At 47.5% G+C, this 26,540-nt stretch overlaps 1 protein-coding gene across 4 annotated transcripts in view; it reads left to right on the top strand.

Moving 5' to 3' along the window:
• The window catches only part of Zc3h3 (zinc finger CCCH-type containing 3), an 86,267-nt gene that overhangs the window by 53,266 nt on the left and 6,461 nt on the right, over positions 1–26,540 (top strand). For all 4 annotated transcript variants that reach the window (XM_034516966.2, XM_034516965.2, XM_076911517.1 and 1 more), the window contains 5 exons: positions 2,196–2,380; positions 8,009–8,051; positions 8,127–8,285; positions 8,375–8,444; positions 10,756–10,887. In XM_034516966.2, coding sequence (XP_034372857.1) covers positions 2,196–2,380; positions 8,009–8,051; positions 8,127–8,285; positions 8,375–8,444; positions 10,756–10,887 — 589 coding nt within the window. The remainder of the gene's footprint in view (positions 1–2,195; positions 2,381–8,008; positions 8,052–8,126; positions 8,286–8,374; positions 8,445–10,755; positions 10,888–26,540) is intronic.

Below are 26,540 nucleotides of genomic sequence, written 5' to 3'. Positions count from 1 at the left end.
AGGCTGATGGGTGCAGGGATATCTTCCCTATAAATAGTGAGGAGCCAGCCTCAGGTTGACCAAACCCCATTAGCTACTGCTCTCGTGCCAGTTTATTTTAGCTGAGGGTTTAAGATTAAGTTGAACTCCCTTTGTGAAATGGACAGATCTGATGGAAAGACCAGGACATACCGCCAAGCCTCTAAGACTGACAAGTAAGGGGCTGGTACAATAGAAGATTGCTCTTGCTTGGGCCTTCCTCATATTCAGTGATAGCCAGAGTACAAAGTCTGATAGACTAGCTCCTGGAGGTCCCAGTCTCTTAGGGTGCCCCTACCTAACCCGGATGGTACCCATTATAGGGCTGGTGAAGTGTGTGATAGGTGGTGCAGGGAAAGGCCAGGCAGACCGATCACTGCAGCCTGACTTCTTGGAGGCCTCTTTCCTTCCAAGATTGGTGTTGGTGAACTTGAATTTTAATTAAGAGAAACTGGGTTAAGTGCCTTCTGTGGCCTCCCTACCACTGTGTTTGTACTTACACCGCAGCTTTGGTCCCCTGGCGGCTGCCTCGCTTTGCTCACATTATCTCACTAATGAGCCCTGTGAGGCCACTGGCTGGCAAGAGGAGAGACTAATGCTCAAAGAGGGGGTATGGTGCTGACTGTTAGAATGGTAGCTGGGCCCAAGTACATGGCTGCCCTCCCCCTGTGGGTTACAGGGCAGGCTATGGTGGGCAGTGCTTCAGGTGTCTTGGCAAGACAAGCAAGAAAACTCCTTCTGGCTGTTACTCTACAGCTCAGCTCTGAGGATACCTCCGTGGCCCTAGTTTGCTGGAGAAGGTCTCTTACAGCTGTGGGATCTCAGACATTCTCTCAGGAGCTAGGCCTGAATAGGCCACAGGGGCATGGGAGCCAGTGGGGGTACCCTGTGAGATCTGGAAGAAAAGGGTCACAGCCTTGTACTAGGCAGGATATGCTGGCCTTACCTTCAATTTTAGTTGTTCTCTGGGGAGTGGGGACTGTTGTGTGCTTTGTGATATATAGCTTGTGCCCATTGTTCACACTTGCCACTAGAGGGCAGTGGTTGCAGGCTGTGATCATGTGATAAGTAGTGTCTGATTTACATAAATAAGGCACCACCAAAACAGTTTCCTCACTCCCTGGGGACAGTCTGCTCAGATCTCACTTAAGCAGGGGCTGTCACATTGGTGGAGGACAGAGGCCTTCTCTCCCAAGTGATTGCAACATCAAGGCCCTTCCTCAGCTTGTTTAGTGTTGAGCCTCCAGGGGTCCTAGGGTGTCTGCAAGACCTGAAGTCTTGGAAAGAGCCATAGGGCGGGCTCTGAAGTCCAAGACTGAAGACTGACCTAGCTCAGATCTCTTCTCCAAGCCACCAGTCCTACTACTGCCTCAGACTCCTGAACTACAGTTCCTTTCCTTTCCCTCCTGCCCATCTCCACCTCTTTTGTTTGTCTGAGACAGGGTTTCTCTGTGTAGCCCTTGAACTCACTCTGTAGACCAGGCTGGCCTTGAACTCAGAGACCCACCTGCCTCTGCCTCTCGAGTACTGGGATTAAAAGTGTTCAACACCACTGCCTGGCTTAAACAGCAGTTTGTATCCTATATAGTGGGCCTGCTAGGGTTGTAGGACTGCCCTCGTACATTCTCAGCACAGAGTTCTTGGAGCAGTGGGTAAAGAGAAGGGCATAATGAACAGTAGTCCCAGTTGATCCCATGACATCTCTTGTCCTGGGGCAGAGTCTGCACCAACCTTGGCAGGAGCCCAAGTGGGTGTCATAAACTGGTATCAAGGGGCCAGGGCCCTGCACAAATTTTCAAAACATAGGTGTCCAGACAGCTGCCTTCTCTCGTGCCCAGGGAACATCCTCAGCATCACTAGTGGCCAGCCTAGGAGACAGTCTTTAAGGACAGGTGAGTGTTGGAAGACTCCATTCCTCTCTATGGCCCTTTGGGAGCTTATGATTTCCTAGCCAGCTTGTATAATACTGTGCCTTGGCACTCCTTGGCTGCTGCTATGGAAGTGCCCCCGTGAGAAGGAAGGGGGCAGAGGTCCAGCAATAGCTGGACCAAAGACCCCTAGCCACTCCAACTGCAGTACATCCATACAGCAGGTGCTTCAGGCTGGGTTTAGCCCTGACCACCAGATCTAGAGCTTATTTTGGTCCATGTCTGATAAACAGTTTGTTGTCTCTGTAGGTCCCTAGTGCTGAACCGCCTTCGCCCAACAATCACTGGGGGAGGGAAAGCCTCACCTGGTTCCCCTCGATGGCGCAACAAAGGCTACCGCTGCATTGGAGGGGTTCTGTACAAGGTGTCTGCCAACAAGCTCTCCAAAACTTCCAGCAGGCCCAGTGACAGCAACAAGGCCCTCCTCCGCACGGGTGAGTGAGCTGGGATGGTGAAGAGTCTGGGGGAGGGGGTGTAGGGTAGACACCAAATGTTAGTGTTTCACTTTCTCTGCACCTTGGTTCTACCATGAAGCTCTCAGCTGTGGGCATAGCCATGTAAGGGGGACAAGGTCTGGGTTCTGGAACTTCTAAGCTAATGATTAGATATACCCAGTGAACTGGATAGACATAGGGCATTAGGAGCTATCCCTTATGAAACCAAAGGGGCAGCCAGAGTGGGGGCAGTGTCAGAGGCCCTGCAACCCTAGTGTCCCCTGGGAGTCTGAATGGTGCTTGCTTCTTGCTTGGCTGAGCAGCCCCAGATTTTCTGTGGGAGAGGATGCAGGAGTGCCTGTGTTTTGCTTTTGGACAAAGGACAAACCAGGTATGGTAAACATGCCCGGGTGAGCGAGCACCTGGGGCCATGGTACCCTTAATCACATTGGTGATGCCTCGCCCACTGTATCTGGAGGCAGGCACCACCACTGCTGCAAGCTCCCTGCAGCCTGGGGACAGATGCAGGAGCAGGAAATGCTTTGGATGTGCTTATTGTACAAATTAACTAGAAAAGTATTTTGGTTTCAGCCCAATATTACCCTCTTCTTTGCCCATCAAAAAATATGGCAAGATTGTGGCTTGCTATGGGATTGCAGATGTTCAGCTGTGCCCAGCCTTATTCACTCACCAGAGGGGATAAAAGGAGAAGGGCTCAACCTGGGAGATGGCAGTGCCCAGGGTAGTAGACACATCCCATTTGGGAAGAGCCAGCTTCTCTGTGTCCCTACCAGGCTGTGCTTGAGAGTTGCTCTTCAGGAAAGGCGTTTCCAGGTGCTGTTCTCTGGGGAAGATGCGGAGGGACTGCGGCTCCTGTGATTTATTCCTTTGGGTATAGGAGAGCCTCATAGACTGCCTTGAGAACTGTGGTAGCAGCCTGGGCTTCTACTCTGACTCTTACATGCCCTTAGGTCTCCACCTCCCCACCATACCCACTGAGGTCTCTCTATGCCTGGGACTTGGCTCTGTCTCATACTCCAGGCTTCCTAAGCACCAAGGTTTGGGTTAGGACTGAACCTTGAGCTGGGAAATAAGCTCTCTCATTAACCTGTACCATCACTATATAGTGACTGCCACATGGTCCTATCCTCAGATACTGGGACTAGCCATCTTGTGCTGTATCATGATTTACACTGTGTCAGGCTGGATGGGCCTAGGGGCCTAGGGGCCTGGGGCTACACCAGCCACCTGAGCTTCTTGCATCCCTCATACCCGAGGAAGGTGGAGATGAGAGGTGTAAATTCTGGTAGGGCAGGTGGCAGTGCTGGGTTTGGCCTCTTGTAGTCAGGTGTCCTTCACTGGGAGATGGTGGGTTCTAAGCTACAAAGAGGGCTGGGCTGCTTCCTTCTTCCTTCTTACTGGGAAGCTGTCTGCTCCTGTGACCCAGGGGCCAAGTGCTGAGTTCTATAGACTCTGCCTTTCTGTCTCTCACACTCAGACGTCCTTATCACTGTGCTGTGAACAGTTCCTCTGGGCCGTCCTTTTTGCCCCCGTCCTTTGCTTATAGACCCAACTATGCAGGAATCTGTGTTCCCACAAGCCCTTGGAGCCTTATTCCCCAGTACCCTAGCAGACACCTGCCTCCATTCAGCCAGTGACCTGAGGGAACATGTGTTGAGAGCTGGCTGGGAGTCCCAGTGGGCCTCTCTACCACTGTCTCTGTTCCTGTCTCTGCTCTTGCCAAGGCTTCAGCTTGCTGCAGTTAGGACTATCATTGTCCCTGACTAACCAACTAACTAAGCCTTGGCAGCTACTCTGGGACCCTTCTGGGGCTTGGCTTTTCCCTACCTGGGATGGGATGAGAGACACAGCCAAGCAAAACCACACCCTTCTTTCTGGGCCAGGGAAGATGATCCATGGGCTGGATAGCACCTGATGCCGAGACAGCCCCCCCCCAACTACATGACCCCCACCCCACAGTGAAGAAGGTATATTGCTCCCAACTGTGCACTCCCGCTGACTGGCCCACTTACAGTAGTCATAATTAAAGAAATAAATTTTCTTCCCTAGTGTCAGCAAACCTTTGACTTCAACAAGAAAGTACAACCCTTCACAGGAGGGATGGGGCACTGACTCCTCTCCTGGCCCCCCTCCAGGCCCTCAAGGACAGAGTCAGCATTAGCCATGGCTTTCTTGGCTTTCTGAAGTTCAGCTTACCTTCCCAGGTTTACCTGCTATTCAGATGGCTCAGTTCCTGCACCCTTGCCCTGTAATTTGGCCTGGGACCTGTGTCCTTGGTTGGCTAGACTTGCTAAGGGCACAAAGAGCCTAACAGACCCTTCAGTGAGGGACACAAGTCCAGTCTTAGGCTAGCCCTAGCTTCTTGAGGGATTCTAGGGCTCTCAGGCCAAAGAGAGGCAGGAGTGATCTGTATTTTTTGTTGCTGACTAGCTACCTACATGTTCCTAGGCAAGTGAGGTATCTGTAATTTTTTTTTTTTTTTTTTTTTTTTTTTTTTTTTTTTTTTTTTTTTTTTTTTTTTTTGAGACAGGGTCCTTCTATTATGTAGGTCCGGAGGCCCTGAAACTTAAGCCTCAGACTCACAGAGATCCACCTGCCTCTGCCTCCTGAGTCCTGAGATTAAAAGCATGTGCCATCACACCTATCCCTCTGTAGCTAATTTTTGTGGCCTGCCTTCCCCTCCCTGGGTGGCAGGAAGTTACACAGAGGGGCTTGTAGGGAAGCCTTATCAGCTGCATTCCAGGGGTGCAGGATCATGGAGACCCTGCTCACATGCTGTTTCTACTGATAATTCCTCTGCCATTTTTTCTTACAAGACTGCAGCTCTAGGTGCTTTTGTTGAATGCACCTTGCCTGGACCTGCTTTAGGAGGCCCTTGCTCTAACCTCCTGGGATCAACTAGTCAGCTCTGCAGTGGGACTCAGGCAGATACCTGAGTTTGGTCTCTTGTTTGCCTGACAGGCTCTGCCAGAGTGGTAGCCACATGCTGAGGAGGCTTTGACCTCTCAGAAAGATGAGCTCCCTTGAGGACCAGAGAACAGATAGGGCACTGAGCAAGGGTAGAGCTGGAGGGAGCCAGTATTTATTTTGGGACGCTCCAGGAAGTAAAAGTGCTCCAGAGTATACAGCAGAAGCAGCACCTTGTGCTCCCAGGTCAGGGCTATGCTTTTGCACCTCCGGCTGCTTCTTTTCAAGCCAGCTACTTTATGTGCATTTTTAACACTGCAAAGCATTTGGAAAGGTGCCTCCTATCCTTGTCAAAACTCCCACCGTGAACCCCACGCTGATGTGTTTGTAAAAGCAGAAAGGGGAAAGACGAGAAAGCTGCTCCCTACCAGGTCCTGACAGGTGGCACGTGATGCCTGCATGTCCCTGTCTGGGAGCAGATGGTGCCAGTGCCACCAGCAGCCTGGGCGACAGCCCGGGAACCAGTGCTCATTGACAGACTATCACATTGCACGTCACTGGTTACAAAGACTGGCAGGTGTGACTGTGTGTCTGTGCCACCTGGACAGTACTCCACTGCCACCCTAAGGACAGGTGTCCTTCACTGGAAATAGAGGCCTTCTTTGCCTCTACATACCCTGAAAGCCTATCATCCTTCGCTTCCTCTTGCTGCTTTCTTCTCACACCCTGCAGTCTTTCCTGTGCCCTCAGATCCCTGTACCTGCCTTGAGGTCTGCATCCATGCCCCAACTGCCTGAGCTGGCATAGTTCTTCAACAGAACCTCTGCTTCCTATTGGGACCCCACAGATGCCCTTTTCAAACACAAGGGCACCGATATTAAGTATAGGGCAATCTCTGGCCAAAGAGTCCCACAGAATCCCTGGAGGGTAATATCCGGTCTCACAGCTCATTTAGCAGATACCTCAGGTACTCCCTAGCAGCAGGCAGAGTTCCCTAGCAGGCCTGGTCTTGTCTTAGGCCCAGTGTTCCTAAGGTGTCAGGGTTCAGCAGAACACCCACCCCTGCCTAGGGAGGATGTTAAAAGAGTGTAGGGAGCTCTCAGGGCCAAGTAGCTTACAGGATTTCCAGGGGAGAGAGTCTGAGTTTTCAATCAGTGAGGCATGAAGGGCTGCAGTGGATCTGAGGTAGACTGAGGAGTGCTGCTCTGGAGCCAATCACAAGTTTTCTCATGGAGGAGCAGGGCCTGGTTATGTGTGTTCAGGCGCTTTAGAACATACACTTTTAAAACCTAGATGGCTTTGTCATCACCTCAGGTCCTCAGAATTTCTGAATGATGTCACTTGTGCCTCTTAGTGCTGTATTCATTTCAGCAGCTGCTCTGTAGGAAATTGGATCTGGTCTGGGAAGGGTCATGTGCGTATTTGAGGAACCAGGGAAGCCATCCTGAGCAGGTCCTCCCCTGCCTGCCCTGTGTCTTTAAAAGGCAGGCAAAGCTATGTGGTGAGCCTGGGCATCCCCGCCCCCCCCCCAACCCCATGGATACCTTGAAGTTCTCAGGGATCACCATTCCCATCCCAGTGTCTTATTCATGCCACATGGCCACCTCAGACTCAGACACCCTTGTCTGCAGCCACTGTGCTGCTTTACCCCTCCTCCTCTTCTTCTTCTTCCTCATCCTCCTCTTCTTCCTCCTCCTCTTCCTCTTCTTCCCCCTCCTCTCCCTCTTCTTCCTTTTCTTCTTCCTCTTTTTCCTCCTCCTCCTCTTCCTCTCCTTCCCTTATCCCCTTCTCTCCTCATTCTTCTCCTCTTTCTCTCTCTTCTCCTACTGTCCCCTTCCCCTTCTCCCCTTTCCCCTCTTCCCTATCCTTCCTCTCTCTTTCCTCCCTCTCTTCTTCTTCTGTCTCCTCCTCCCCATTCTTCCCCTCTTCCTCCCACTCCTTTCACCCGTCTTCCTTTATTATTTCCTGTTTCTTCCCTTCTCTCTTCCTTTTCCCTCTCTTCTCTTTCTCCTCTCCTCTTCCCCTCCCCTCTTCCTCTCCTCTTGTCCATTCTCCCTCCTTTTCCCTCTTCTTTCCTCCTCCCTCTCTTTCCCTTCTTTCTCTCCTCCCCCTTCCCTATCCCTCCCCTTCTCCCTTCTTTTTCTTTTTTTTTCTTAATTTTTTTAAGTTGAAAACTAATTTTTCTCCTGTATATACTGGCCCATCTTTTCTACCCTGGTATAAGCAGCCCTTTCTGTTCCCCAGACTTGACAAAGTGAAGTGCTATCACCCTTTGTCATTTGCACAATGACTTTCTTGGTAGCCAGGCCAAGGACAGAGCTAGAAACATGTCCATGGGCCAGTCATTCCCTCAGCCCAAGGACCTATCCCCTGAGCCACCTGGACACTGAGGGGAGCAGGAAGCTGGGAAGCCAGTAGGGAACCAGTAAGCAACAAGTTGATCTTCAGGAGCCAAGCTGGGTGAAGACATCAGGGGCTGACATAACCCATATACAGGGCCCAGCAGTTCTCACTCTGATGCTTTGACCCCCAGGGAAGGGCTCCTGGAGAAAGCATCTATGCCTGAGCTAAGTGCTGGGCGGTTCAAGGGGTCTTTGGCAAGATGGGTTGGTAGGAAGAAGGTGTGAGCCAGTCAGGGAAGGGTAGGTAAGGGTTACAGTTGGGCTGTGGCCTGATGTGGCCTGCTCCTTTTCCTTATAGGACGCCTGGACCCTGTTACCACCTGCAGTCGTTCCTTGGCCAGGTGCGTCCCTTGAGGCTGGGAAGGTAAGGGCTTCCCTGCTCACTTATGGGCTCACAAACCTCTCCCTGTATATAGCCGGGCCATCCAGCGGAGCCTGGCTATCATCCGGCAGGCGAAGCAGAAGAAAGAGAAGAAGAGAGAGTACTGCATGTATTACAATCGCTTTGGCCGGTGTAACCGTGGTGAATGCTGCCCCTACATCCATGACCCCGAGAAGGTGGCTGTGTGCACCAGGTGCTCTGTCCAGCTTTCCTGACAACTTGGGGGGCTTGTGGCAGAACCTGCTACCAGCCCTCTCCAAACCTTCCTATCCCATGCTGCAGATTTGTTCGAGGCACATGCAAGAAGACAGATGGGTCCTGCCCTTTCTCTCACCATGTGTCCAAGGAAAAAGTGAGTGTTGTGTAGTCAGCAGGCCCGCTCTTCCAGACATTCCTGGGTGCCACCTAACCTCCAGGCAGACTGCACTGTGTAGTTTTCCTTGGTCTTGAGTTGTAGCTCCCACCTCACGTGTTCCTGTAGCTCCTCCCACACTCCCGTGTCCTGGCTGCGTTGTCCCACCTCTTCCTCCAGCTAGAAGCAGCTACTAGAGCACAATCAAGAGTCTACTTTCTCTTGTCATCATTGCCCCAGGTCCTACATTGATGACTTTCCACCTCCACTACAGGCACAGGGGAGGGAAGCCTAAAAGAGGCTCCTAGAGTATGGGGCCAAGGTCTCTACTTCCTGCCATGGATGGCATACTGGTCAGAAGAGCCATGGCAACATAGCCATGATTGCCATGTGCAGGTGTGCCCCAGCCCAGAAGGCCTGAGAGCACTGCAGCCAGGGCCCAGTGCTAGCCACAGATCACTTGACCTTACTTATACCCACTGACCTCTGAAAAGATGGCCATGAGTGTGAGGAAGAGCCTGGGGCCAGGGCCGCAGCGCAGAGGAGGTGGGCGGGTGAGGTCTGCTGCTGCTCCGACAGCTTTTCCCCTTGAGAAGCTTGGAGAGAATCAGCATTTTTCTCCCTAATCGAGCTTCGAAACTCTGTCGTGAGCAATTTGGAAATTCACGTCGAGTTTCAGGTTCATTAAGCGCCAGCTCCAAAGCCCGTGCGCACTCCAAGCTGTCTAATGTGTGGGCCGCACCAGCGCCCTGAATTAATGTTATTGTTATTTGTGTGGACGTGGCGGGGTGCAAACAAGGTTAATTGAAATGAGAACGCAGTTTCCTCTTGGTAACGGCCCCACTCTGACAGCCAGGAGGAGCTCTGTTTGGTGCAAGAGTTGGCTTTATTATCCCTTTTTATTAGAGCTAATTTGGGCTCTATATCAAAAACCACATTAAGGGAATTGTCTATAGCTTTTCCAGCACCAGCCCAAACAGGGCCCCCAGCCCCTCTCCCCTCTGTGGCTGCAGTTAAAAGACAATTAAAAATAAACTCTTGCTCAGTAAATCACCCTTTGTTTCTTCGATTTCCCCTCCTCTGTCTACTCCAGGGCTGCTGTCCCAGCCTCTTCCTCCTTGGCCTCAGATAGGTTCCTGCCTTCCCCTCTCCCACCTTGCCCCGGAAAAGTAACTTTTTAAAGTCCATGGGCTCCTTGGGACAGGGAAGTACTCCTCAGACCCACTGCTAGTGCAAGTGTGGCACGTCTGTCATAAGGCTGAGATATGTGGAGCGGAGTGTAAGTGACTGCCTGGGGCTGAGGAGGACATGCTGGGTCAGGACAGTGACAATGCCTATTCTCCAAACAGTCCACAAACGGCTGGTGGCTGTCCCACAGAAAGGAAAGGAGCAGAGTTGCTTTGAAGATTCAGAAGTAGCCTCTTCCCTGGGTAGTCTCAATCCAGGTCCTGTGTTACAGGTTTTGTCCCTCTTGGAGTTGGGTTGCCCTTCTTCCCCTTCTAGGCCACATGCACCTGTAGCCAACAGTCACTAGGGCTGTTGGAGCTCTCTGCTAAGAGAGGAACAGGGGACACCTAGCTCCTGGACTGAGTTGCTTGCCCAGGCCTGTCTACCCATAGCTGCTCAGGTGCATCCAACTGCCTGCTCCAGGACCCAACCTACTGATACCCTAGGCCTTGGTGCTACCATGTGGCCAGTACTTGGCCTGATGGACTGGATGTCCAGCTCCAAGTGTGCCCCACATAGACAGTAGGCTCACGTCCCAGAGCTCCCGTGGGTTGGTGGCTAGGAGCCCTGTTTCCTGTGCTCACATGTAGAGAATGGCACAGCTAGGAACAAGGCACGGTTACAGACTACTTAGCTCTTCACTGGCTAAAGTTAGAGCAGACAAGGGAAGTGGGGGTCTGTTGAGGGAAGGTGGCTCCCTGGCCTCCATCTGCTGCCGGCAGGCATGTGTTCATTTCTTGTGGGGGTTTTTTGTCACTTCCAGTCCACCCCTCCCCCCATGTACTAGAATCTTACTATGGAGCCCTGGCTAACCTGGAGCTTGCTGTATAGACCAGGCTGGTCTACACAGACCTGTCTCTGCCTCTCAAGTGTTGGGATTAAAGGTGTGTGCCATTACATCCAGCTCTGTGTTCATTTCTCCCTCAGGAGGGCCAGGGTGATGGTCTCCGCAGAATCTGGGTGGCTGTTGTCCAGGTGTGGGGCCCTCTCAGTGGCCCGCAGGTCATGGTATTTTTACTAGCAAAGTGAGTATGGTCCAAAGGTAGAGACCTTTGGGTTCTCACTTCTCCCCTGCCTCCCACAGATGCCTGTGTGTTCCTACTTTCTGAAGGGGATCTGCAGCAACAGCAACTGCCCCTACAGCCACGTGTACGTGTCCCGCAAGGCCGAGGTCTGCAGCGACTTCCTCAAAGGCTACTGCCCACTGGGTGCAAAGGTGAGGACGACAGTTGGGCATGGACAGATCATTAAACAGCTCCTTCTGCATTGGCTTCTGTAGTCCTGCTCAGCCTTGAGGTGGGCTGTGATTCCATCTCACAAATGACTGAGAGGTACAGCAACTTGCCCAGAGTCCCACAGGGCCCCAGCATGCCAGGTCCTCTTGCAGGGGCAACAAAGGGTTTATAGTAGAGCCCATTCAAAATATGAGAGAGATGTAGTGGCTGAGACAGCAAACCCCAAGGAGACTGCTGAGGGTTAAGGCCAGTAGTGACTGAAACAAATGTCAAAGGTTGGAAGCTCTATAGGACTGAAGTGGCTGCCTCATGCTGGGTGGATATGTGTGTGTGTGTACACATATGTATATGTGTGTATATATATGTGTGTGCATGTATATGTATGTGTATATGTGTGTGTGTGTGTGTGTATACATCTCTCACTTCCATCTCACCTCTAATAGAGGGCAGCTATCCTCTATCAAAGAGGCTAGAGCTAGATTCCGTTACCCATTGGAGAAACCCAGTATGGAGTTAAGGGTTAAGAAATGGTTAGGAGGGCTGCCACCATATCCCTGGGTAACCGGCATGCTGCCTTCTCCTAGATGTCCAAGGCTACTTACTTGGCTGCCCAGGCGGCTTATTCCTACCTTCCTGCTCTTACAGGAAACTCTCTATAGCTGAGCCAGCATGATCTTATCAACCGCACATCTACAGAAGAGCCCCAGGAACCTAACCTTCCTCCCTAAGCTTCTTATACCCAAGCTCCTCAGACTGGGGCTCTGTGCCTGAAGTGGGCCTGAACATGGCCAAGTACTCCTGAAGAGAGTGTCCTTTAGTCCCTAGTATCCTAAAGTAGAGCTATGACATACCACTTGGGGGCCTATGGAAAACGCCTTTGCTATCTTTCCTGTCCCCAACCTCACTTTGCCAGTGAAGTGAAATCAAGGCTAACTGTCAGTGTAGGGTATGTAAGTGCAAGGCCAGCCTTTACCCCACAAATCCTGTAGCATGGGATAGCCCTCTCTTAGGAGCTTCTCATCACAGGGGGCACCAGAAGCACAGTGTATGTGCCCCGTCATACCTGGGCATAGCCCTCTGAAGTTGCTTGAGCTCTTTGATGCTTTCTGTCTTATCCTGTCCCCCAACAAAGTGACTCAAGACTCCCTTCCAGGGATGATACAAGAAATGACTTCCTAGAGCACACTGATGCTTCTGTATTGCTACTGATAGCATAAGTATGGCAGGAGCTGTCAGGTCACCTTGAAGGGCACTGATCCTGGCAAGGAAGCCCTTCCAGGGAGCTGCAGACTGGCAGGCCCTGGCAGGAACACTTTTAGGTGCTGGCCCAGGTGAGGGACAAGACCCCATGGAAGCTGCAGCTGATTATTGTAAAATATTCCAATTTAAATGAAGATATCAGAGCGATATTTAAGTCCTGCTTCTATTAGTGGAAGTGCTTACTGCGTCCCTTTCGGCGTGTCAGCGCCGCGTCCCTGCTGCATGATGGATAGCAGCTTGTAATTATATATGGGGAAAGCGCTGAGCAGGCCAGATCCAGCGGGAGGGGAGGCAGCAGCCTGGGCCTGTGAGGGTTAATTTTATTCTCTAAATAATATAAAAAGTGCTGAGTCGTCACCTTGCGCCTGAAGTAGAAGTCCTCAAATGGGCCCTGGAGAGTTTATAATATTCCACTGAATCAAGTGAAACTGTTAACCTTGCTTCATAAAGCCAGGGCTTGTTAAAGAGGCACGTTCCCTTTCCTTTTGAATAATTTAGGCTGGGAGTAAGTCTCTGTTCCTTCCCTTTCTGGGGGCCACAGGGCTGCTCCAGGTCTTACCATTCAGAGGGTAGCCTCTGCCAGCTGGCAGCCAAGCCTCTGGACTTGTGGACAGATTGGTAACTGCAGGCTGCTGACTGTTCTGTAGAGTGCCTCTCACTGTCACGGTCAGGGTGGTTCTGTGGTAGAGAGTGGTAAGGGTGGCACTGTGTCACTTCTCTCTGCCCCTGGTTGTGACCCAGGGCACGCTTTTATCACTTGATGGATGTGATGCCAGCTTTGCCTCACCATGGAAGAGCCATATGGTAGCTAACCATCTCTGTGAAAGCTGCCACGCACTCATGGGACACACTGTTGTTGATTTGTTTATCATATGAGGCCTTTACTTATTGTGTCTTTATGTAGTGAGCGTATTTTTCAATTGACATTCTAACCTGTCTTCCTGTCCCTCAGAATGTTAAAGCCTTAGCGGAAATCACCGCTTCATCGACGTGTAGCTCACACAGCGCACCCTCTTGTTTCCGTGTCATGGCTTTTGTATATATATTTTTTCTTTTCAGTGCTTAGGATTGAGCATGGGCTTCATGCACACTAGGCAAGCACCTTGCCATAGAAATAAGCCCTCCTCATTAACAGTTTGTTGTGTTTTGTTTTTTAATTATGGCATGAAATGAAACAGAATATTCTAATACAGAGCTGGGATATAACCCCGTGAAAAGCGCCTGCCTAGCATTAGCAAGGCCCTCGGTAGGAATCCCAGAGCCCCACACAAGTCTGTGCTGTAACAGTTATAAGTGTTATAAGCAAGGCTTGTTCTTTTATCCATTCCTAAGGCAACAATTCTGTCACTGATTAATTAGATTTACAATATTGAATCAGCACTTGGGATGCAGAGGTGGGAAGATCAATACATGTGGATGCCCGGTCTGATCTACATACTGAGTTCTAGGCCAGCCAGGGTCACACAGCAAGGCCCATCTCAAAAGTAAGTAAATATTCACAGTATTCTGCATTCAGCACCACTATGAAATATTTTCAAACCTCTTTCAGAACTTCAAACTTAATTGCTGTAAACACAGTAAGCAAGCAGCAATGGCCTTTTCCTCTCTGCCCCCAGCTTCTGACTGCCTTATCTGGGTGTTTTCCATGATAAAATTGGGCAGTATTTGTTCCTCTGTGTCTGGCATGTAGGTCTTTTTCTCAAGCTTAGTGTTTTCAGGGTTCATATTGTTACATATATAAGCACTTCATTCCTTTTTATGGCCAAATAATATTCTATCACATGTGTGCAGGTATTCTGTTCATCCCTGCACATCTGTAAATGGACATGGGTGACTGCCACCTTTTGGGTGCTGTGAGTTCCGCTATAATGGATACTGGCATCAATATCTGCTTTTACTTCCTTGCAGGATCATATGCCAATCCTATATTTGTCTTTTTGTAGACCTGCCAAACTGTGTTCCATGGTGACTGGACAACTTCATATTTCCATAAACAGGGCATTTTCCTCACAGCATATTGTGAATTCATTTGTTAATGCTAATATTTTTTATGGGTTCCTTAGGAGTTTTGAAACATCTGTCATCTGAAGACAGACAAAATGTCACTGCTCCCATTTCAGTCAAAAGGCTTTTGGTTTCTTCTCTTCGCCTACTTGTTCTGGCTGAAAAGTCAATACTGTCAAGTAGAGGTGGCAGCACCGGAGCCTTCTTTTCTGTCACCGAGTGTACTGCCAGCCGTGGGCTTCTGAGGCAGTGTGATGTTGTGTTTTCCAGGTAATGCTGACCTTATGGGAGAGGTTTAGAAATATGTTCTTCTTGCCAGCTAGGACAATTTGAGAAACACTAGTGTGGATTCTTTGTTTAATGATGTAGTTGAGTTTGCAGTGGGGCCTACAGTCTGCAGTCACAGGCTTTCCCTGGGGAGGTATTGTCACTCAGTGCTCTGTGAGAGTCAGTGTCAGTGTTCCTAGAAATTGACCAGTTCCATCTAAGTTATCAAATGTGAGTGTGACTGAAGTATTTTGCAATTATATTTGTAGTGTCCAGGCTCTAATGAGCACCCCACTCCTGATACCGAGTGTGTTTCTTTCTCACCTGTGTGGCTGGAGTTGGCTGATCCCGCCGGACTTCACACAGCAGCTCTGGCTCATTGATTGTTCTGTTGGTGCTTTCTTCCCTTTTCAATTTCACTGCTTTTTGTTCTTTTTGTTATTTATTTCTGCTTGCGTGGCGTTTATTTGCCCGTTTCCTCCTCTAGGTTCTTGAGTACTGGAAGTTTTTCCTTTGTCTAAGTTTGTTCGGTTAGCTGTGTCCCAGCACTGCCCTGCTGTGCGCGCTCGCTCTCTCTGTGCTGCTGCTTTCTGACCTGTGGTTATTTAGGAGTGTACTGCTTGGTTTTCAGGATTCTAGAAATGTTTCTTGTTGTCTTTCTGGCCTTGATTTGATGCTGTCATAGTAAAGAATATAGTCTGTATAATTTTAGTATCCCTCTGTGTCCCTATCCCTATCCAGCTTGGACTCGGACCCACGCTAGGTAAATGCTCTACCCTAAGTTCCATTACATCCCCAGCTATTTGTGTTTCTTTGGGCTTGGTTGGTTGGTTGGTTTCAGTTTTAGTTTTTCTTTTTTTTCTTTCTTTTTTTTTTTTTTTTTTGGTTTTTCGAGACAGGGTTTCTCTGTGTAGTCCTGGCTGTCCTGGAACTCACTCTGTAGACCAGGCTGGCCTCGAACTCAGAAATCCGCCTGCCTCTGCCTCCCAAGTGCTGGGATTAAAGGCGTGCGCCACCACCACCCGGCTCAGTTTTAGTTTTTCAAGGCAGAGTTTCTCTGTGTCTTCCTGGCTGTCCTGGAACTCAGCTCTGTAGATTAGGCTAGCCTCAAACCCACCGAGACCTGCCTGCTTCTGCCTCCCAAGTGCTGGGATTAAAGGCATGCACACCACAGCCTGGCTCTTTGAGCCTGTTTTTGTAGCTCAGGGAATGAGCTGTCTCTCATCTTTTCTACAGGATGGGAATGTGCAAGCCCTGGGACCCACATCCCCTTCTTACCTGCTGCTTTCTGACCAAAACACAGGGTTTACTGCTGACCTTGAGTTAAAAACAGCTCACATTCCACCCGTAATCTCAGACACATTGCCCATTTACTTATTTATGTTCCTTGTGTATTTTATACTGGATTGTTTGTTTGTTTGGGACAAAATCTAACTATGTAGCTAAGGCTAAACTCAAACTTCAAACTTATTTGTTTCCCAATGATGAGACTACAGTCTATCCCAGCTATGCTTCAAAACATGTTGGACCACAAATGCCAGTTTTCTGTTGTTACGTGAGAACATTAGGCCTTAACAAACATCACCATGTAAGGAAAAAGGAGGTGCTTTGGTGCCCTGGGGGAAAAATGTCTTGTTCTTTTGTTGGGTAAAACATTCTGTGATTGCATAATAGATTTTGCTGTTGAAAGACTTTTTAAAAAAATTGTTATTGTATGTATATATATGTACCAGTATATATCATATGTGTATATATTACTTAAGTGACCAGGCTGTATCATCAAGCTCCTTCATCCACTGAACTACCTGGCTGGTCCTAAAGATATTTTGAGTTCTGTATTATATCCTTTCTGAGTTTTTGTCTAGCTTTCTCTTTCCTTTCCTTTCTTCTTTTGAAACAGGGTTTCGTGTAGCCCAACTTGACTTCTAACTCAATATGTAGCTAAGGATGATCTTGAACATTTGATCTTCTTGGTTTTATATTCAAAGAGTTGTGATTACAGGTATGTGTCACCCTGCCTGAGTTATGTGGCATGGGAGACCAAAACATCATGCATAGCATGCAAGCACTCTGCCAATTGAGCTATATCCTTAGCCCCTAGGGGTCAAGTTTTCATGAGTCTGTTTATCTCTCCTTCATGTCAGTCAATGTTGTTGTGGTTGTTGTGTGTACATATATGCATGTATGTGTGTTCTGGCATGTGTGCTCATGCATACATGTGTATGTAAAAGCCAGAGGTTGACATCAAGAGTCTTCCTTAGTTGCTCTTCACTTTAATTTTTGAGACAGGGTGTTTTAGTTAGGGTTTCTGTTGCTGTGAAGAGACACTATGACTACAGAAATTCTTAAAGGACAACATTTCATTGGGGCTGGCTTACAGTTTTAGTGGTTTAGTCCATTATCATCATGGCAGGAAGCATGGTGGAGTGCAGGCAGACATGGTGCTGGACAAGGAGCTCAGAGTTCTACATTTTGATCCACAGGCAGCACTGAGCCTGGATTGAGCAGCTGAGACTTCAAAACCCAACCCCAGTGACATACTTTCTCCAACACCACACTTACTTCTCTTAGGCCACACCTTCTCCAACAAGGCCACACCTCCTAATATTAGTGCTGCTCCCTGTGAGCCTATGGGGGCCATTTTCTTTTAAACCACACCATACAAGGCCTTTCACTGAAAATGGAGCTCACTAGTTGGCCATATCTGTAAACCCTGGGGCTCATCCTGTCTCTGCCTTCCTATCACTGAGGCATATAGGCATGTTGCTGTGCCCACCTCTATATGTAAGTTTTGGGACCAAACTCAGGCTCTGCATGCTTATATCGCAAGCACTTTACCAGATGAGACATCTATATCGTTCCCATATAGCTCTTTTGTAAGGCTAGAGAGATAGCTCAGCAGTTAAGAGCACTTGGTACTCCTTAGGACCTGGGTTTGACTCCCAGCACCCTCATGTTGGCTCATGATTATTTGTAACTTCAGTTCCAATGGATCTGTGCTGTTTTTTTGACATCTGCAGGCACGAGGCATACGCATCATACACATACATACATGTAGGCAAAATACTAATACACATAAAATAAGGTTTCTTTTTTAAAGAAAAGGCTCTTTTGTTTGGTACATATGCATTTTAAGTTTTACTTTATTAGGTTGGGCTTGTTGAGATAGGATGTCTATGCAGGACTAAAACTCACAATTTAGAGGAGGCGAGTCTCCAGTTTGTGGCAGTTCTGCTCCTTCTGGGATTACAGGCAAGTGCAAGCATGCCAGGTGGGGCATGTGCGTTTAGAGTTGCTTCATCCTTTTATAGACTGACTTTTTATCGTTGTATAAGGCCTTTGGCTCTGCTTTCTTTGCTCTGCAGCCTCCTTTTCAGATTGGATTACAGCCGTTCCTTTCTTCACCAGATCAACTCTATGAGCTAGTCCTCCCCCCCACCCGTGTGTGTGTGTGTGTGTGTGTGTGTACGCACGCACATATAAAAATTTGTTTGCTTCTGTTTGTTTCCCACCCACCCCCAAACCTCCCCCCCCCCCCCCGCCCCAAGGCTGGGTTTCTTCTGTGTAACTCTGGCTGTCCTGGAACTAGCTCTGTAGACTAGGCTGACCCCAAACTCACAGAGATCTGTATCCTGAGTGCTGAGATTAAAGGCATGCACCACCAGCACCTCCCAGCACTGTTATTGTTTTTATTGTATGTGTCTTGAGTATTTTGTCTGTATGTCTTCCTGTGTATTATTTGCATGCATATGTCTTAGTGCCACTCCCTCTGAGCTACTCCCTGTGAGGCCAGAAGAGGGCATTGGATCCTTTGGAACTGGAGTTACAGACAGTTGTAAGCTGCTGTGTGGGTGTAGCCAGTGCTCCTTAACTTCTGAGCCATCTCTCAGGTGTGCACCCATCCACCCACCCACACATCTTCTTTCATTTGCATTTTATTTTTAATCATGTATACTGTGTATGTCTGTGCACATGAATACAGGTATCTATGGATGCCAGAGGTATCAGATCTATCAGGAGCTGGAGTGATAGTTGTGAGCTGCCTAACATGGGCACCAAGAACAGAACTCTGGTTCTCTGGAAGAGCAGCTCATACTCCAAATCACTGAGCTGTCTCTCCAAGTCCTCTATACAAACAAACATGCATGCATGCATACATATATACATACATGTGTGTGTGTGTGTTAAAAAAATTAACTGTTTTTCCTCCTGGCCACTTAGTTTCTATCAGCAATGACTCTGAGACTAATTATTTAATAAATGTGTAGGTAATAATCCTTGGCTCATTTCCTGAGTAGCTCATAACTTATTTAACCCATTCAAACTGTTCTGTGTCTACCACTTGGTTAGTTAGCTCTCTTCAGTCCTGGCCCACTTCTTTCTTTGTGTCTTCCTCAGCATCTCTCTCAGCATCTTGCTGACTTCATCCTCCTGTGGTTTACATTGTCCATCTGCAGCTGTCACCATTTCTCTCTAGTCTCTTCTGTATTCTATCCTGGGTTCAACTACTTGGTGATTTAAGTCCATTTCTCTGTGGCTCTCTTGATTCTCTCTTATACTCTCACTATTTCCCAGAATCCTTTCTCTCCCTGCCAGTGTCTCACCTCCTATTTCCTGCCTCAGCTCATTGGCCCTCAGCTTTTTTATTGGCAGGTGTTGCTTATAAGAGATTTTCTCTACATATTATCTAGTACATATAATGTATGTGTGTGTGTGTGTGTGTATACATATATATGTATAATGTATACACACACTCACATACCACTCACATACCTACACATATACATATATGCTGGAACAACAGTCTTATTATGTAATCCTGGCTGGCTTGTAGCAGGCTGGCTTTGAATTCACAGAAATCCACTTGTTTCTGCCTCCCAAGTACTAGGATTAAAAGTGCGAACCACTGTACCCAGCTTGCATATTTTTATTTTCAACTTATCTATTCATTGTATTTTAAGTGAATTTTTATAGACAGCAGATAACTAAGTCGTGTTTTAAAATGCATTCTGCCAATATCTGTTGTTTTTTTTTTTAATTAGTGAGTCTATACCATTTGTACATAGTACATAGGGTTAAATGTGAAATATCAGCACTCAAGTGGCTGAAGCAGAAGGCTCACCTTTGGCTTGAGGAAAGCTTTGACTACATAGTGGAACTCTGCCATGAAACAAAATTAGTAAATACCAATTAAAAGCACACTCAACAGTATAACTTTCGTTTCAAGCACAATTTAGAAAGCTCAAAAGAGGACAGAAAGCTGGGCATAGCAGAACACACATTTAATTCCAAACACTCAGGAGCCAAAGTCAAAGCTAATTTCTGTGCATTTGAGGCTAGTCCAGTCTACATAGCAAGTTGCAAGACAAACAGAGCTACATGGTGAGACCCTGTTTCAGAACAGATTCTAGCTTAGCGCTGTTTGATTTTTATTTTGAAGAAGGCTATGCTATTTCTCTGTGGTTGCTTTCAGAGTTCTTTCTTTGTCTTCAACTTTTATGAGTCTGAGCATCATGTACTCTAGGAGGATTTCTTAGTCTGTCCGGTTTGGAGTTCACTCTGCTTCCTGGAATTGAGGGGTTGTTTGTTTCTTTTTCTTTGCCTTTGTTTTTTTCCTTTTTTCCTTTTTTCCTTTTTGGTTTTTCGAGACAGCGTTTCTCTGTGTAGTCCTGGCTGTCCTGGAACTCACTCTGTAGACCAGGGTGGCCTCGAACTCAGAAATCTGCCTGCCTCTGCCTCCCAAGTGCTGGGATTAAAGGCGTGTGCCACCACTGCCTGGTGGGCTGTTTGTTTGTTTGTTTGTTTGTTTCCATTCTGTGTCTTCTGCTACAGGACAATTAGGTCTTGGCTTACATATTCCAGGTCCCCTGGTTGGACTTTATTGTCTCTGTGGTTCAGTTCATTTCCACTTCAGTTATGCCCCTTTGTCCACTGCTGAGTTTATTTCAGTCATTGTACTTTTCAGCTCTAAAATTTCTGTTGGCTTGACTGCACCCTCTTGTCTTTTCTGACACACTCACTGTCTCCTTAGTTTGGCGCATGTTTATGACGCTGCTTTAAACCTTTGTCAGGGGTTCTAACACCTGTCCCCTCCAGGGTGGCACATATTGATGTCTCAGCATTTCCTTAGTTAGGTTTCCTTTGCTGCAGTGAAACAGCATGACCAGAAGCAAACTTGGGGAAGAAAGGCTTTATTTTAGCTCACAGCTTGTAGTTCATCATCTAGGGAAGACAGGGCAGGAACCTGGAGGTAGGAACAGAAGCAGATACCATGAAGGAGTGTTGCTTACTGGCTTGCTCAACCTGCTTTTTATTATTATTATTATTATTATTATTATTATTATTATTATTATTATTATTTTATTTTATTTTATTTTGTTATAGAACCCAGCCCAGGGTGATACCTCTGAGTCAGCTGGGCCCTCCCCTGTCAATCACTAATCAAGAAAATATGTTACAGACGTGTCTGGAGGCAAATCTTATGGAGGCATTTTTTCAGTTGAGAGTCCCTCTCCCTAGCTTGTATCAAATTGACATAAAACTAGCCAAGATAATTAGCCCCTTGGCAACTTGACATACCAACATAGCACTATTAAACAGTCATATTTTGGGGATGGAAAGATGGCTCAGTGGTTAAGAACACTGGCTGCTCTTTCAAAGGACCCAGGTTCAATTCCCAGAACCTACATGACAGCTCACAACAGTCTGTAACTCCAGTTCCAGAGGCTCCAATACTCTCACACAGACATACAAACAGACAAAACACCAATGCACATGACATAAAAATTTTTAAAAATGTAAAAAAACAATTTATTTTTCTTCATCTCCAAGATCTCAAATTAGTATCACAATATAAACATAATATAACTTAAAAGTTTCATAGACTTTAAGATTTCAATACTTTAAAAGTTCAATCTTTTAAAAATATCCTTAGTCTCTTTCAAAGTCCAAAGTCTCTCTAAAATGTCCAATTCTCTCTCAAATTATCGAAAGTCTCTTTGTCATAAAACTGTGGGTTCCTGTGAAATCAAAAGCAAGTCAAATACTGTACCCCAAGAAGGAAGAACCAGGGCGTAGTCAATATGAACAAAGTAAAACCAAATAACAGCCGTGTGAGTGACTTAGTGTCTAGTGTCTAGAATCCACTCACTATCTTCTGGGCTCCTCCACAGGGCGTGGCTCACTTGCTGGCCCAGCTCTTTGCAGCACATGCAGCTTGTGACCTAGGCTCGGGCTGACTCTATTCCATAGCTGCTGCTGTCCTTGACAAGTCAACCCATGGGTCTGACATCTCAGTAACCTCTTTACTGTCTGGGTGACTTGTATACTACCAAGTTTGCTGCCAGCATGAGGTACAACCTTGGCTACTTCTGGAACACAGCCTCTTTGTGATGACTCTGAGGAAACACTTTCCAGAAGAGTTTAATTCTCCCAACCAAATAAAGGTTTTACTTTAGTGGTTCTGGTCTCTTCCAGTTCTTCAGCTCCAGCTGACCAGAAGCACAGATGCTGGAGTCCAGGTGTCAGATGCATAGCTCTGACAGAGTCCTCATGTCCCTCTGCCCTGTTCCAGGCACACTCTCAGCACTCCTCTCTCAGCCGAGCTCAGACAGCAGCTCACTGGACCTCGGGCAGCCAGTGGCTTTTCCAGCCTCAATTCAAATGCTACCATCACATTTCTTCTGAGCTCTTCCTGGTTCTTTAGATGATACATTATTTTCCGCTTACACATGGGCATCTTGTCTGTTATTGGTGGGGAAGTGCCTCCTTATATCATCACATGGGGTAAAAACTGCTGACTGCCCTGTCGTCTTTGTCCACTGTTCTCCTCAGTCGAGCTGGGATGTCACCTCAGTAAGTAGAGTTGCATGCAGGAAGCCCTGAGTTTGGTCTCCAGCCCCACATAAGCCGCACATGAAGCACATGTCTGTAATCTCGTACTTACAAGGTAAAGGATCAGAAGGTCAAGGTCATTCTTGGCTACATAGCAGTAGCAAGTTCCAGGCCAGCCTGGGCTACAGGAGACCCTGACTCAAAAATAAAACAAATAAAATGTCCTTGCTCACTACCCCTCAACCCAGGGCATCCCTAACACAGTTCCTCCCCTCATCTTGGTCTTCTACCTAACTTTTTGACTTCGTCATTCCTATGCTGTCCCTTTGGCAGAGTCCTAGGCCCTTGTTGGGTTCTCTTCTTACACAACTGTTTTGCTGTTTTCCCCAGCACATACACAACTGCCTTCTGCCTGCTTCCTCAGACCCTGCGGACCCAGCATATTCAGCTCACTCAGAACTGACACCTCCCTCACAGCCAAAGGCCTCCTCAGTCTCCATGCTCTAGAATATCAGTTCATTTCCTAGGTACAGCCCAGCCCCAAGTGGAAGTCGATAGTTCTAGAAAACGCTCTCATCAGCTATTCATATCTTATGGCCTTGAACCTGGAAGTCCATAAGAAGCACAGTGTCTCCTCTGCCCCTGCACTGTTCCTGATCTGAAACTCGGGTCCTGCCCTGTGGAGCTTCGGTGCTCTGGCGGCCTCCAGTACTGCTTGAGTCTGGGCCCTGACTCAAGGGTGTCCTTCTGGTTCGAGCACACGTCACACACTGCTCCTGTTCCCTGCTCTCCCAAACCTAGTGCCATTAGCCACTTACGTTATCTAATAGACTTTTATTTGGAATCAGTATAGATTTACCAAAGGCATCTAAAATCACGTGGCCACTTGTGGTTCCTTTGCTGCTGATACCTTCTGTACCCATGACTGGTCAGCAGCTAGGAGGGACTTGTAAAAAAACAAAAAGCCCATTAGAGAGGCCTGCTGCTCCATTTATGTGACCTGCTGCTGCCAGCCTCTGCCACCTTCTGTCCAAGCTTTACATGGTTTTCTCCAGCTTCCCCCATCTTCCACTGCATTGATTCACCAGTGTCAGGGTGAAGGAGGCTGGGTGAGATGGGTTGTGACGAGGACAGGACAGCAAGAATAGACAGGGCGCTCAGAGGGTCCATCTGAGCTTCAGGGTGTGGATGTGGCTCTAATTTTAGATGGTGGGAATGAGGCTAGAGCTTGCAATGAGCAAGCTGTGTGGTGGAGACAGTGCTGGCCATGACTGAGGGCAGCATGGTCTCAGGAGAAGTTAGTAGATGGAGTGGTCTTCAGGAACTAGGGGTGTGAGCAGTTCAGCTGTCCACAGGCTGTAATGGAGACAGCCTGTTGTTGGCCACAGGGAAGCATGCCATACAGACCTTGATCCTTTCACCCCTCACGTTAGCTACAGGAGTGCAAGCTGCCTGCTAGTAAAAACTACCACCATGCCTGTGCTAGTGTAGAGTGGGCAGCTGTGGGGACTGGGCAGTGGCCCTCATCGTGGAGCATGCACCATAGGGGAAGCTGGATACAGAAGAGCACACAGCCTGGAGCCACTGTGGGAGGCTGCACCCAGAGGATGATCGGCAGGGTGGATGAACCAGCTCTGTTATCCATACACATGCTCAGCCAGCATGTTGCCAGCTTCTCTGTGGGCAGCCTCACAGATGTTGGCATTTCCTTCCAACCACTGGAAGCATTGGGAGTTTTCTTGAACTCTTAAGCTGTGTTTCTCTGATGTCTGTTGTTCTGTGTGAATTCTGTGTGCCTTCCTTTCTGATAATTTTTGCTCAAAATGTATAGTCTCCCTTTGGGTTTTATCTTTCTTACTGACTTGGAAGAAGTTTGCTAGTATATGAATATAGACTGTGAGAATAGCTATTAAGTACCTTGGATATGAATCTTAGCATGAACCTTCACAGTGTGTGTTCACCTTTTGTGTTCCTTACTGATAGACATCCTTTCTCTCCTTTGTGCAGCTTGGTTTGTTTGAGACAGTTTCTTATTACACATAGTTCAAGCATGCCTCAGACTCACTTGCCTTCACTTTCTGAGGGATAGGAACACAGGCATGACTTACCCTGTGTGATCTCCTTACTAGAATATAAGTTTTTCTTTTTCTGAAAAAAAAATCTTTTTCATTTTTGTTTTCTAGCATATTTTTGAAGAACAACAAAAAAAATTTTTTTGAGGTAGAGTTTTTCTCTGTAACCCTGGCTGTCCTGGAAATCACTCTGTAGACCAGGCTGGCCTCAGATTCACAGAGATCCACCTGCCTCTGCTTCCCAAGTGCTGGGATTAAACTTGTGTGCCACCACACCAGCTAGTTTTCATTATACCCTCATTCTTTCAAAAGTGTATTTTCCTGCATTCATTCACTTATTCATTCCTTTTGAGTATACTGGGCTGGTGGGATGCCACTGACGCTAGGTGTAAAGTGGAGAGTCACTTTGTCAAGTTAAAAAGATACTTGGCTTGTTTTATTTGCTTGTCAGTTTCCTTTTTTTGTTTAAAGCAGAGTCTTGTTAGCCTCAAACTGAGGAGTCTCCTGCCTCAGCCTGCTGAGTGATGGGATCACAGATGAACTTATCACAGCTGACACACTGGGAGTCCTGTGTGTGGGTCAGGGCAGTGAGAATGGACACAGGCCTTTATCATAGTGTGCTTTCCAGCCATGAAAGTAGCACTGTTACTATGACAAATAGAATCTAGCGGACTGGGGATAGGACTCAACTGGAGAGCTCTTGCTTAGCATACAAGGAGCTCTGGTTCAATTCCAGGTCCACCAGGAAAAAAATATATTTTTATTTTATTTTCTCACTATTCATTCATGTATAGATCTTGTTTCCTGCAGCCTTGCTACATGTTGTCTGTGATGGTGATTGTAACAAATTGTAAATTGTGGTGTTTTAATCAGTGAGGGTTTTGTTTGTTCCCTTAGTCCATTCCATTTTTCTTCCCTCCTCTACCTGTCTTGGTCATAGTGTATGCAGTGCCTTTCCTTTGGACCACACTTGCTTTCTGGAGGTTGGTTTTTGTTCTTGTGACAACCGCCATGGGTTGGCTCTCTCATTCCAAGCCTTTATGTGGGTTCCAGGGTTAAACTCAATCCATCAGGCTCGGGAGGCAGGGTAGGGGCCAGCACTTTACCCACAGGACCATCTTGCCATCCCTCAGTCTTTTAACTTTCTGCCTCTTGTTTGGTTGGTTTTGTTTGTGGATTTCTCCGTGGTCCTGGTAGGTTAGGTCTCTTCATGCAGCTTCTGAGTGTCAGTGTAGGGTGTAGGCCCAGATGCTCTCCTCGTGACAAGCTCTTTTTTTTTTTTTTTTTCAAGACTCTTCTGGCCACATAGAGAGTGGTTCTCTCTGTCTTTTACACTTTTATGAATTTCATTTGTTCATGAAATAGGATTGTCTTGTAAATTCTTGGAAAACTATAATGATAACCGCTTTGGGTCAGAACTTTCTTAAATATTTATTGAAGTTTCTTTATGGCAATAAGAAAATCTAAAATTTGTTATTGTTATTCCTTGTTAATTTTTTTGGAACTTGTTGATTTCACCTGTGTATTCAGATTGATTGTCTTATAAAACTTGTTCACAATGTGGCATTGCTCTTTTTTTTTTTTTTTAACTTTTTATTGGTTCTTTGTGAATTTCACATCATGTACCCCAATCCCACTCAACTCCCCCTTCTCTTGTACCCACCCACCACCCTTGCAACCTCCCCCCAACAGAAAACAACCCTCATTGTGGAAGCTATAGTGTGTCACAGTGTGCCCCACAGTGTATCTTTTCCTCCACATTTCTTTGCTTGCAATATTCATTGCAATGACTGGTTGGTCTGGTTTGAAGCTTCTGGTTTCTGATACTCTATGATACTGGAACCTCACTGGGACTCCTCCTATTGCTGCCCTGTGTCGTAGAGATTCTTAATTTTGGATCTGTAGGACCAGCCTCCTCATGCACTCCAGCAATCCATTGATGGGGTAGATGTTGGGGTGGGCCAGTTCACAGCCCTGGATCGAGGCCTGAGAGCTATCTGAGCTGCTCACCCTGCTGGCTCTCCTGCTCTCATGCCCTTGGGGCTCACTCACCAGCAATGCTCACAACCAGGGCCAGCTCTACCCTGCTGCCCAGGTGAGGTGCAGGGTTCATTCTTCTGAGTGTTGGAGCTAGTGAGGGGCACTGGCCAGTTCTCCCGCTCTCATAACCCTGGGGCCATCTCCTCCTGCCATAGATG

The sequence above is a fragment of the Arvicanthis niloticus genome, chromosome 13, assembly GCF_011762505.2.
Source record: "Arvicanthis niloticus isolate mArvNil1 chromosome 13, mArvNil1.pat.X, whole genome shotgun sequence".
In the NCBI taxonomy this organism is placed as follows: Eukaryota; Metazoa; Chordata; class Mammalia; order Rodentia; family Muridae; genus Arvicanthis; species Arvicanthis niloticus.
The sequence above is the reverse complement of the archived record's forward strand: the minus strand, read 5'-3'. Positions and strand labels throughout refer to the sequence as shown.